At 31.7% G+C, this 12,207-nt stretch overlaps 1 protein-coding gene across 1 annotated transcript; it reads right to left on the bottom strand.

Moving 5' to 3' along the window:
* Window positions 1-244: 244 nt before the first annotated feature.
* On the bottom strand, window positions 245-1,210 carry LOC136086196 (uncharacterized). Its single transcript, XM_065808478.1, has 2 exons — window positions 891-1,210; window positions 245-806 (listed from the first exon to the last, which is right to left on the bottom strand). Exons 1-2 carry the CDS (start codon window positions 1,208-1,210, stop codon window positions 245-247), a joined length of 882 nt encoding a protein of 293 aa, XP_065664550.1.
* Window positions 1,211-12,207: the final 10,997 nt, after the last annotated feature.

Below are 12,207 nucleotides of genomic sequence, written 5' to 3'. Positions count from 1 at the left end.
TTTAAGTAAGAAAATCTCTCCCACTGCTATGTTCTTTTGGTTATAACCTTTGCACTGGTGATTTTCTCGTAATGATCTTAAGTACTCGTTTGTCCGCCTTTTCCACGCTAAGTTCTTGCATTTCGTGATATACCGCATTGCTCGTGAAGTCGTTAAAATCTTCATCATCGTCATCTTCTGCATTTTCGGAAGAGATTGTAATACCTTTTCCATGTAAAATCATGTTTGGTGTTAATATCGGAAGTTAAATATTGTTCTCAATATATCTTAATGGTCGGTTATTCAACGTATTTTCAATATCAATCAAAACTTCTTTAAGTCGTTCGAAAGTCAGACGAATCCTTCCAGCTGCTTTGTGTAATGATCTTTTTACTAACCCCGCCATTCTTTCAAAGAAACCTCCCCACCATGGGCTTCTTGCTAAATTAAACTTCCATTTTATGTTCATTTCACCTAAGTGATTGTTTATCAGCGGGTCTCTCTGCAATCGTCGGAGCCACCTTGCAGTACTTACAAATGTTTTAGCATTGTCGCTTATTATGAGTGCAGGTGTGCCCCTTCTTGCAATCATTTCTTTTATACTTCTTCGAAAATCTTCATTTTCCATTGTTTTTAGTAGATCCAAATGGATTGCTCTTGAAGTAGCACATGTATAAAGTACAATGTACGATTTTTTGTAACATTCTTTGTTTACTTTATATTCGATTGGGCCAGCGAAATCCAAACCAATAGTTTCAAAGGGGTATTTACTTTTAGTTCGATACTTTGGCAAATCAGCTGTTAATGGAGCTAATAATGGTTTGCACCTGAATCTTTTACACCAATTGCAATCGTATATTATTGTTTTTACTTGGCTACATAAGGTATCTGTTCAATAATGCTCACGAAACCTGGACATTGTTAGACCAACCATCCCATGGTGAGTCTGTGCATGTGCTCTTTGAATAACCAAGTTTGTAAAGGGATGTTTGCGAGGTAAAAATATTGGGTGCTCACCTTGTATACAATCCATGCAAACTAATAACCCATTGTGATTTATATGTAATCGTAATCTTTCTGAAGTTTCTTTATATTGTTCGGGTTTTTCAAATTCGTATTGAGGAATTTTAATCAGCTTTTGCATTTCGTTGTACCTATCAATAACTGATAGCAAAACTCGACATTTTCTTTTACTTTTGAGATTGATAATGATTCTTAAGATCCATGCCATTATTTTTATAACTTTTGGGAGTTGATGCTTGTTCATAAGTTTAAAGTAGATAAACCTCTCGACTGTGGCAGGTCATGCATTTTTGTTGGATTAACTTCTTTCATTACTTCTTCCATTTGTGTATGAGCTATATTGGGTGGCCACTCATTCTTTTTAGCAAACCATGTCGGACCGTTGAATCATATTTGTGGAATTTTTCCATTCTTAATTCCTCTACTTTCGATATCAGTTGGGTTCTGATTGGTTGGGCAGTGGCGCCAAATAATCCAACTTCGTTTATTGATTTCTTTTACACGATTTGATACAAACTGCTTCAATTTACGATTGTCATTAAGGATCCAATGCAGTGCTACTGAACTGTCAAACCAGTCGTATATCTCCATAGCTGGGTGTCCTTCAAGTGCCAATTTAACGTTTGTAAGAGCATTAGCTACCATGTGTCCCGAAATCAATTCAAGTCTGGGAATAGAACATCCTCGCTTTGTATGCGTGATTTGGCTGTAAACAATCCTTAAGATACTTTGTTTCCTTGATGTACTACTACATATATTGCACTGCAGGAACCATCTTTGCTTGCATCACCAAATCCATGGATTTCAATCTTTTTTTATTATATGATTCAAAACAGTTATACTTCTTGGTATTGGTGTAAAGTCTTGTAAAATATTTTTCCAAAGCATCCATTCCTTTGTTAATTCAGGTGAAAGTTTTTTGTCCCAAGCAAACTTTTCACAAATTCACAAATTTTTCTATATATAATATTTTCTGTTAGTCTTATTGGGGAAATCACACCAAGTGGATTAAAAACTCTAGCTAAATTTTCTAAAATTCTTCTTTTGGTTGTGATGTTTGTTTGGCGAGTTGGTCTACAATCCATTAATAAAGTGTCCTTATTTTTGTCCCACAACAAACCAAGAATTTTTGAATAACGTTTATTTGTTCGTTGATGTTAACTTCATGATAGTTCTCTTTTGAATCATTGGTTTCCAATACAGGAAAGTTCGAGTGCCATTTGTAAAGCTGGAATCCTCCCTTTTTGAACAAATAAATTGCTGTTTGTTTCAATTTTTTGACACATTCCTGGTCAACTCCCCCAGTGATTATATCATCATTATATATGCCCTTGTTGATTATCTGAATTTCTTTTTTTTTATGCGGATAATGTTTTTCATATGTCAATAAATGTTGCTTGACTACTCCTCCAAGACTAAAGGGACTAGATGCACAGCCAAACGGGATTCGTGTAAATCTTAGAGTTATTACTTCTTTACTTTTCAAGTCCGATCCAATAGAAACGGAAAACATCCCGATCTTTATTATCAACTCTAATTTGTAGAAAGGCTTGTTTAATGTCTCCAGTAAGACAAGCAGGTTGCAATCTGTTTTGTAAAATAACATTGAGTAGTAAGGGTTGCAATGGAGGACCAATATGTAAACAGTCGTTAAGTGAGGGTGATCCATACTTTTTAGCTGACGCGTCAAAAACAATCCTTAGCTTGGTTGTTTCGAAGTCCACTTTTATCACTGCTCTATGAGGTATGTAGAATATTCGCTTGCCAGTTGGTTCGTTTTTTGCATACTCAATTATCCCATCCTTGAGTTGTTCTTGAATAATAGCGTTATATTTTATGAGATCATTTGGTTTTTTTTCCAGTTTCCTTAGAAAACCATGCAACCTTGAGATGCTCCCATCTGAATAAGATGCCAGTTTTGAACATTCCTCTTTCCATGGTAATCCAGTGTGATAAAAACCAGTTGAGTCTTGTTGTAGCTGTTCTTTAAATTATTCATATACTTCATTTTGATTCTCTTCGATTTGATCTTCTAAACCAAGAACATCCAAGCTGTGTAGTTCTTCGTAACAGTCGTTGGTTAACTTTGTAAAATATAAACAGTCCGAGGTGCTTTGTCCTGGTCCCGTAACCGTCCATCCAAATATGGTTTCGTCTGCAATAGCTTCTCCATCATTTCCTGTCCTGAAACCTTTCAAATTTGTTTTTGCAATATCACCAGCACCAATTATAAGATGAATTTTATGATAGTCGTAGTCATCTTCATTATGAAAATGCAATCTCTTTAAGTGTTTAAATTTCCTTTTTAAGACGGATATCCTCGGATTTTGTAGTACTGTAAGCACTTTCCTTTCTAACTTGTAGAGTTTAATATCAAGGCTGTTGCATCCGTTTATTGAATATAGAGTTATGTAAAACAACGGAAGGTTTTGATGCACTGACCCAGTCATTGTTTCAATGTTTTTCGATTCCCAATTATTTGGCTCTAACTTTAGGTACTTGATAGCGTAGATGAAGCATACTCCCGTATCAAAGAGTGCTCTCACTTTATATTTTCCAACGTTCACAACAACTGTGGGATGAATAGTTTGCCCTTCGTATCCAGTCATAAATATACCCTTTTTTGATTCGTCTTTATTAACCCCAGTGCATATAGATGAATGATGGCTTCCTTGACAATGGTAACAAGAACGTTTGCTACGACAGTTGGATACTGTGTGGTTTGTTGACGTGCAGTTGAAGCAGCGATGGTTTTCTTTAAGATATTGTTTCCTTTGCTGTGTTGAATGAAGTTTCGTACATTCGTGACTGCGATGATTTTGCAAAGTGCAGTAGATACAGCCAATGTTTCTAGTTTTGTTATGCTGGAAGTGTTTTTCCATTTGATTTTTGTGCTCCCAATTATTGTGGGGTTTTGAATTTTCTTTTCTGATATTATTTCTTGGTCGTCCAATAGATGATTCTGGGTTTCGTTACGTATATTCACGTAGAGCTTCAATTAGCTGTTCAAAGCCCCATTCCTGCCATTTTGGATCTGTTCGAGTAATATCAGCTTTAACAAGGCCACGTTTGTCGAGAGTTTCGCGTACCAGTATTTCTGCTGTCTCCAATTTGTTTAAAGTTTCAACGAGTTTATGCTTACATTTAATTTTCTGTAAAAGTTATGTACTTGATCCACGTCGGTATTTTTTATGTAGGGAAGATCCATAATATCACGACCATGCTGGCGTATAATTCCAGAATTGATTCCATATGTTTGTAAATAGTTCACGTAACTATGATAATTTAGTTACTGGAGGATAGCTTGTGCTGTCAATTTCTGTGCTGAATTGTTCCCAGAACCGCACCCTATCCAGAAAAGTTCCATCAAATTTTGAAATTTGTAGTCTGGGAAGTTTTGCTTTACAATCGTTTGTGTGTGTATTGTGCATGCTTTTAGTTGTTTCTTGCTTTCGTTCATTTAGTTCTTCTTTTACACGAGCAATTTCTTCGCGCATCTTCTTCTTTTTTGTAATTTCTCTTTCTATACGGTATTCTTCCAGTGATGTCAGAAGTTCGCTTTGCTGTTTAATTAAGTTGTTCTGTTGTTCGTACCAGTTGTCGATTTCTTCATTGTCGGCGTTTTCTTCGTCTCTTTTTAATTCTTCTATGTTTTGGATTAAGTTTAAAGTTTTGCTTTGATAGCTGGTTCTAATCTATCTAGTGTGTGTATATCGTTATTGTTCAATGATATGCGTACTTCCAGACCAAGTCGCTCAACTTTTGTTAATGTTAGTTCCAACTTCCTTGATAGTGTAGCGATTGGATCTTCGCGTTGTATTCTTTGAATCCTTACGTCCACTGATAGCTTGTAGAGTTTTCAGTAGATTCCAGTGTACTGGCAGGGTTGCCACTTTGTGTTGTGAATATCTCTTTGTTTTTAACTGACTAAGGAAGATTGACTCAACGCATTTTTTGTAACTTGTTTTTATATATTCTTAAAACAGCGTTATTTATACTAAATCTGACATAGTTGACAATTATCAGTAACTACCATATGTTAATTACTGTAAAAATACTAGACATCTTCGCGTGGTTTAACAAATGTTTATGACATAACCAAGCATTTTTATAAATATAACCCTAAACATTTCCAGCTTTTGTGTAAATGAATAAAATTTCGAGACGTGTAAATTTTTTAAAAATAATAGACTGTTTCACTAATGTTAAGGTCAAGTAACTGTTGTTTAACAACGCATTTAAAATGTTGAATCAAGTTTGTCGTTTTAATATCATTTGTGAAAAATGCTTTCCATAATTGTGGTCCTCTTCTATATATTGAGAATTTGCATTATCTCAAAGACATTTTTGAAGTATAGTAATTCTGCATATGTTTTATTTCGTATTTGTGATCAATAAGTTGGAAGTATTTATGGAATATTTATGAGACCAAATTATGTTTTAATTAAAACAAAAACTAAAAGATGCTATTGATGTTTTGCTTCAAGAAAGCTCCTTAAAGACTGATTTTCACACATGTCGCTAATTTTTCTTGAGAAACTAAATTTAAAGTTGGAATTGAAGTTAGCGTTACATTTAGATTTGAAACTAGAGTTTCAGGCGTAATTGAGGTTTGTGTTTGTTTACAGAGGTGATTCTACAAATAAAATAAGGGGTGGGAGGTGGGGTGAATTCCTCAAAAGTACCAACTGCCTTTTTAAAAAAAGGAAATAAAATAAAGGTCTTTGTGGTGATTTAATAACTGCTGATGATGTTATCAAAGTTTTATTCAAAGCTAAGATTAAAAGACAAATTTTTAAATTTAATTTGTCAATGTTGGCTTGATTTAATGGAGAGTGAGCTCTGTGCTTTCAAAACCAACAACAATGGCAGGTATGAGAATTAGTGTTATATTGTTTTCTATACACTTAAAGGCTACACTAAATGACATGCGGATACTGTAGCCATCCAAACTAAAACATGATGACCACCTATTTTTTAAATGCGAGGAACAAACATTTCATTGAGTCAATACAAAAAATAATTAATCAAATGATTTTCATTCAACCAGATGATGTTGGGAAAAGCGTGCTTGTTGGCCCTCTTTTAATCTAATCATCGTAGAGTCAATTCTTTGATTTCAACGTCAACGCAATTAAGAACAAAGTAGTTTATTTTTTTGTTATTTCCAGTTAATACTAATGAAGGCTTCGCATCTTTTCTGGTAATTACTTTCGCATCACCTTCATCGCATTTTGGTCGGATAACGTTGATTTGGTATACGGTAGAGTTGAGCTGCGGCTCTTAAGTGCAAAAGCATAAAAGTTATTTTACACGAAGTGTGAAAATTTTAAAAACCTAAATAAAAGAAATTCAATCAATGCAAAAAAAAAAGATAAAATAAACTAATTTTAAAATAAAAATAAATTCAATGAGAGCCAAACAATAATACACAGATTAACTTATAATTATTATTAACTGCAAAATCCGAATTTGGACATGAAAATAAACCTACTTTAGACTGCAAGAAATGTTGGAACTCAATTGGTACCTTTGAAGCTTTTGGTGTAAAACCAATAAAAAAACAGTTATATTGTTAGCTAAAGGTATTTTACTGGGACTTTTAATTTTTATGTTCTATACATTCTTCTTAAATTTAATAATTGAAGAAGAATGTATAGAAGAAATGAAGTAGGTTTTGAAAATCCAGTAGAAGAAAATTTTGATATGAAAATACAGCTAGAAAAAGCTATATAAAGTGTTGAGTTAAAAATGAATTATTTAAGAAAAATAAAAATCTTCTTAGTCTTTTATCAACAAAAAAAAACAAATGAGAGACTCTGTCAAAGTGTTTAAAAACAAAACAAAAATGTTGAAAATTAAAGAGGTTTTAGTGCGTACGGATTATTTGTGACCAAACTTAGGAGTAACTTAAATGATAACACTATTATACCTTATGCTTCTTAAAAAGTTACTATGAAAATAATAAAAGTGATAAAAATTGAAACTAAAATAGATTTGCTAATATGAAATGCTACAAAAAATTCATTTCAGACTTTCACAATTAACTGTTGTTTTATAGTCTTAAAATTATCAAAAAATTCCTTGTGTAAAATAACTGTTTGTTTTTAAGTTGAAAATTGGATCTGGATTTAGATCCGGATCAAAATCCCAAAAATCTGGCTATGATCCGAATCCGGATCCTAATTAATTTGCAAGACCCGCTATACCTAGCTAAAACTTTAGCACAAAAACGTATTGGTAGGCGATTAAAAATAAACGCTAATAAATGCCCAAGTTAAAAACAAAAAATAAATAAATGTATTATTTGGAACAAATTAATTGTTATTATTAAAATATTAATTACAATTAAATTATCAAATATTCAAAGATGCTTAAAAAACTAATTAACAACAGAAATCAAAGCTTATTTTTACTCTAATGTTTAAGATATTTTTTTGATTAAAGTTTTAACGACAAAAATTAAGCTGCTAGCAACCGTGGTTTCCGTGTATCATGTTGTGTGAGGCTTTTTGAGGAAGTTTCGTACCTTTAAGTAACAAATCATGTACACTCTCGCAGCCGTGACAGCAGGGGAAAAAAGGCTGCAGAAGAACGTAAAAGAAAGCACAGACGAATCCAACAGGCCAACAAACACATATCAATAAAACAAACCAAATTACTGTCCAAATTACTGACTCGCAATCTGCCATTATGCTATATTTTCAAAATTTAAGATGGCAAAATTTTCAATAAATTGACACATGAAGGTATAACGCATTTTTATTAAAGTAATATTCGGACTAAACGGACTCGCTAAACCGCTAAGGAAATGTATTAATAGCAACGTGCGTCATAAAACGAAAAGGATTTAACATTTAACATATTCGGAATTAAATCTGAAAAGAAACCACTTTAATTGCAACCAACGACAATGATAATTATTATCATTAACATGCTTCAAAATTGTTTAGTTTTTTTTTTTTAACTTTTAAAAAGTTTAATGATAAAAAGTAAGTACCCAAAACTTAAACTAAATAACCTAGAGGCTTTTTTTTAAAGATTTTATACGGGTCATGTCACCTTTATCTGATAAGAACCCTGGATATTGTTATATTAAAAAAATATGGTTACTACGACAAAAAGTAATTTTTATTTAGGTGCTTCAAGAAGTCCTTACGGTCTTCTTACAGAGCACCGTGAATGAGCATTTAATTGGAAGTTCACCCCTTCTTCATAACCGATGCCGCAAAACTTGCCCAGAGGTGGGTTTTGAACCACGGATCCATTGTTTCTGATGCAAGTTAGCTACCACTGTGCCACGGCTGCTCATTTTGAATCATAATTAATAACGTTTGAACTATAAAATCATAGTTTTATTGAATTGCAGTGAACTACAGTTGAACTAAGTTAAACTACAATTTTAATTACTATTTTCATACTTCCAAAACAAACAAGATAAAAAATTCACTAAAACGTAATAACTGGTAATTTTACAATAGCATTAGTTAATAACCATTTGTTATCAATAAGTATTTTTCTTAGCACATTTTTATTGTTACCTTAATTTATTGTCACCGGATAAATAAAAAAAGTAAAAATTTGTACCAAAGTTTTACTATTTTTTGTTTAAATTTCTTTAATTTAAAATAGCATTATGGATTTACTAATTATTTCTGAATTATTTCTGTCTGTCAATATATAATAATATGTATAAAGTATAGTTCAATTAGATACAGTGTTATTTATAAAACACAATAATTTTTTTTTAAGGAACAAATTAGGTTCCTTAAAAAAAATTATTTGAAAATCGCTAAACTTGTTTATGATTTCTTGGGAACTTTTTTCAAAGAAATCTTGACAGCAACGAAGGAAGCAATAAAGCCGCTAAGCCAATTTTGCAAAATTAAAACCGGTTCAATAAAATTGTTTACCGTGACCTCTATTTTTAAAGTAGTTTTTAGGTTTACTATTTTAAATTAAAACAGCATTTTTTTTATTTTTAGAAACTTATACCACCTATGACGAACCTAGTAAATTAACACGTGAAATATATAAATACAATTTTGCGGTTTAAAAACAACACAACTCGCGGTAGTAATATTAAATCCAAACACTAGTCAAAAGTAATTTTTTTGAAATTTTAAAACTGTTCATAAAATTGATACTTTAGAAATACACTTTTTTGCAACTATTTGCAAGTATATCTAACTCAATGGCTAATTGCGAGTCGGTAATGTGGACAGTGTTGTGGTTTATTTTGTTAATATGCGTTTGTTGGCCAGTAGGATTTGTATGTGCTTTTTGTTATGTCCTTTTACAGCCTTTTTTCCCGTGTTGCCAAGGTTGTGAGAGTATGCACAATTTGTTGCTGAAAGGTACTCAACTTCCTCAAACAGCTTCGCAAAATATGCTAGATGGAAAACATGGCTGCTAACTGTTACATTAAACATAAACATCTTGAAATCTTGAATAAAGTAAGTTGAGCTCAAACAATAAAAGCACAAAAACTAAATTTATTCAATTAACATTTTTGTAATTTCTTTATTTTTCTTTGAATATATTTAAGTATGCTATTTGCTTTTGATTTACTTAATAAGTTCATTTTTTTTTTTTTTTTTTTAATTTTTTTCATTTTTTTTATGATTTATATCATAGTTTAAGATAATATAGTAACACATATTAGATGATACACTATTAAAGTTTTTCTTTTTTAATTGATGTAACAAGGTTTTAATAAATGTTTCTCATCATACTCAATTGTGTTATTAATCTAAAAAAAAATTTATTTATATTGATTTAATTATTGATGCAAATAATTAAAATATAAAAATACAATAAAAATGAATATACAAAAATGCCTAAAATGCAATTTTCAACTTAATGATAGCCAAGCATGGCTTCTTCTTATTACAAAATCATATCGGATTTTATATATGTAACATAAGTAGGTTTTTAAGATAAATAAGTTAACTTTGACATAAAATCATAATCATCTTGACTCTTGGTTAAGTAAAGTAAAGACTTTACTTAACCAAGAGTTAAATAAAGTAAAGTAAGTACTTCAACAATATTATTCTTTTTTCGACAACGTACAAACTGCATTCGGCTACCTGAGAAACATCTCCAAGACGAAAACTTTAGGAGTAAGCAGCACTTCTATTGAATAGTTGCCGTACTTATTTACCTAATATAATAACGTAATTGTAAACCTAAGCTAAAAATTGACTTTCAGTCCAGGGTGATGAACTGATTCCGTCGATGAACTGATGAACTGATGAACGTCGATGAACAATTATGCTCATGAGTTTTTGCTTATGCCTCTGTTAGAAATAAGGCCTCAGCCGTTAGAAATAAGGCCTCAGCTGTTAGAAATTAGGCCTTAACTGTAAGAAATAAGGCCTCAGCTATGAAAAAGGCCTTCTTAAAAAAAATAGTTATATTGAAGGCCTCGTACCCTCGAGAGGATGCTACTCTAAAACTCAGTTTAATTTTTCTCAGAATATTAGAATATATTTTTGAGCTCAGAATTCAGAAATTGTAACATTTTCTGAACTCTGAGCTCAAAAAAACAGATTTCATCAAATTTCAGAAGTAAAGTATTAAATAAAGAAATAATGAAATGCACTCATGATGTATATGTTTGCACTTCTGATGCACATTGTCAAGGGCATAAGAATAGTGGTTGCATATTTGGGTTTATTTACATGAGTGATACCGCAACATAGTTTTTTATTTATGATGCTACGTACTACAAATGTTTGAGTTAATTTCTCTTTAATAATCTAAACCATCACAAAGTATTTTTACATACAAAAAAACATTCTCAATTTGTTTCAACCAATCTTTTGTAAACATTTGTAGTATTTGACGTATTCATTGGTCAAATTTTACCTTACTCTCGAGTCCTTAATACAAAGTACGGGAAGGGGAAATTTGAGGGTAGGTGGGAACTTTTGTCCACATCTAATAAACAATGGGGGGAGGATTAGGGGGGGTGGGGTTAATAAGAGAAGGGGGGGTACATTTCTAATGTCTACATATATGTATTTTTTATAAAAAATTTCAGTTTTTTTTACAAAACACGCATAAAACTATTTAATACTATCGTGGCTTGCGGTCAATGTGTATTTTCTAACAGCTGTTTTATAATAGTTAAATAGGATATACGCTGATAAGTTTTATACTTTGGTGAGAAATAAACCAAAAGCTTCTTTTCGACAAATCAAGATTTACTTGGTTGACAATTTTTAAAGCCTGTTTACACTGAAAGTTTTGTTTTATCAGTTACTGAAATAGCGAGAGGTTCCGAATTCGATCCCACCACATCCCTGGTAGTACCGCGCTCAACTTGTTTCTACGCGCAGCGGCCTTGTTCGTCGAGGTTCGTGTTTCGGAGTTATAGAGTTGAGAGGGGGTTATAACCACTATTAAGTAGCCTCCTCATCTGTAGTGGCCTTCTTGGCCTCGAGGAGGTGAATAATAAAAAAATAAAAAAATAAAAATAGATTTTTAGGGCCGATTTCACTGATTTTTTGTTATTGTTGTTGTTGATAACAAGTAAAAATTAATAAACAAGAGGGACAGGGGTGTCTTAATAAGCTTAGGGTGGGTGGGAAAGTTTTCAAAAAATTAATTAACTTCCTACCCCTCTAAACGCCTCTATTTTATTAAGGACTTGAGAATATCCATTTATTTACATAATTTAATTTACCTGACTATCTTGCTCTTACTAAAACTTATTTAAATTAGGCTGTTTCACTTTCAGACTTGGTTCTAATCTTTTTAAATAGGGTATCGTTTCGCTTTCGTTACCCAAATATTGAATAAATTGAAAAAAAGGATTCAAAAACGTATAACAAACAACAGCATCAAAATTTCCTTAGTTTTCAAAACAAAATCTTAATAACTTTTTAAATTCTTGTTTAGTGTTTGTGAATTTTTAATTGCTGAAATGAAAGTTTTTTTTTTGATCAGCTAGTTTAAATATTTAAACTGATCAAAATAAAAACTTTCATTTATTTCTTCAAGTTTTCATTTTTATTAGTAGATAGTTTTCTTTGACAGTAAGTGAAGTTTAATAAACTTATACGCTCAGTGTAGGTATACTTTCCAAAAATTAATATACTTCTCCTTCTTCGTATTAAGCACCTGATAGTAAACGGTTTAACAAAAATTTCTAAACATTTACTGTTACAATGATTTTTTTTTAAATAAAAATATCAA

This window comes from Hydra vulgaris, chromosome 10 (assembly GCF_038396675.1).
Source record: "Hydra vulgaris chromosome 10, alternate assembly HydraT2T_AEP".
Classification (NCBI taxonomy): Eukaryota; Metazoa; Cnidaria; class Hydrozoa; order Anthoathecata; family Hydridae; genus Hydra; species Hydra vulgaris.
The sequence above is the reverse complement of the archived record's forward strand: the minus strand, read 5'-3'. Positions and strand labels throughout refer to the sequence as shown.

Coding starts and splice junctions, on each gene's coding strand:
- LOC136086196 (XM_065808478.1), bottom strand. CDS start 1,210: ATGGCATGGATCTTAAGAATCATTATCAATCTCAAAAGTAAAAGAAAA. Junction 807..890: donor GTTGGTCTAACAATGTCCAG/GTTTCGTGAGCA, acceptor TAAAAGATTCAG/GTGCAAACCATTATTAGCTC.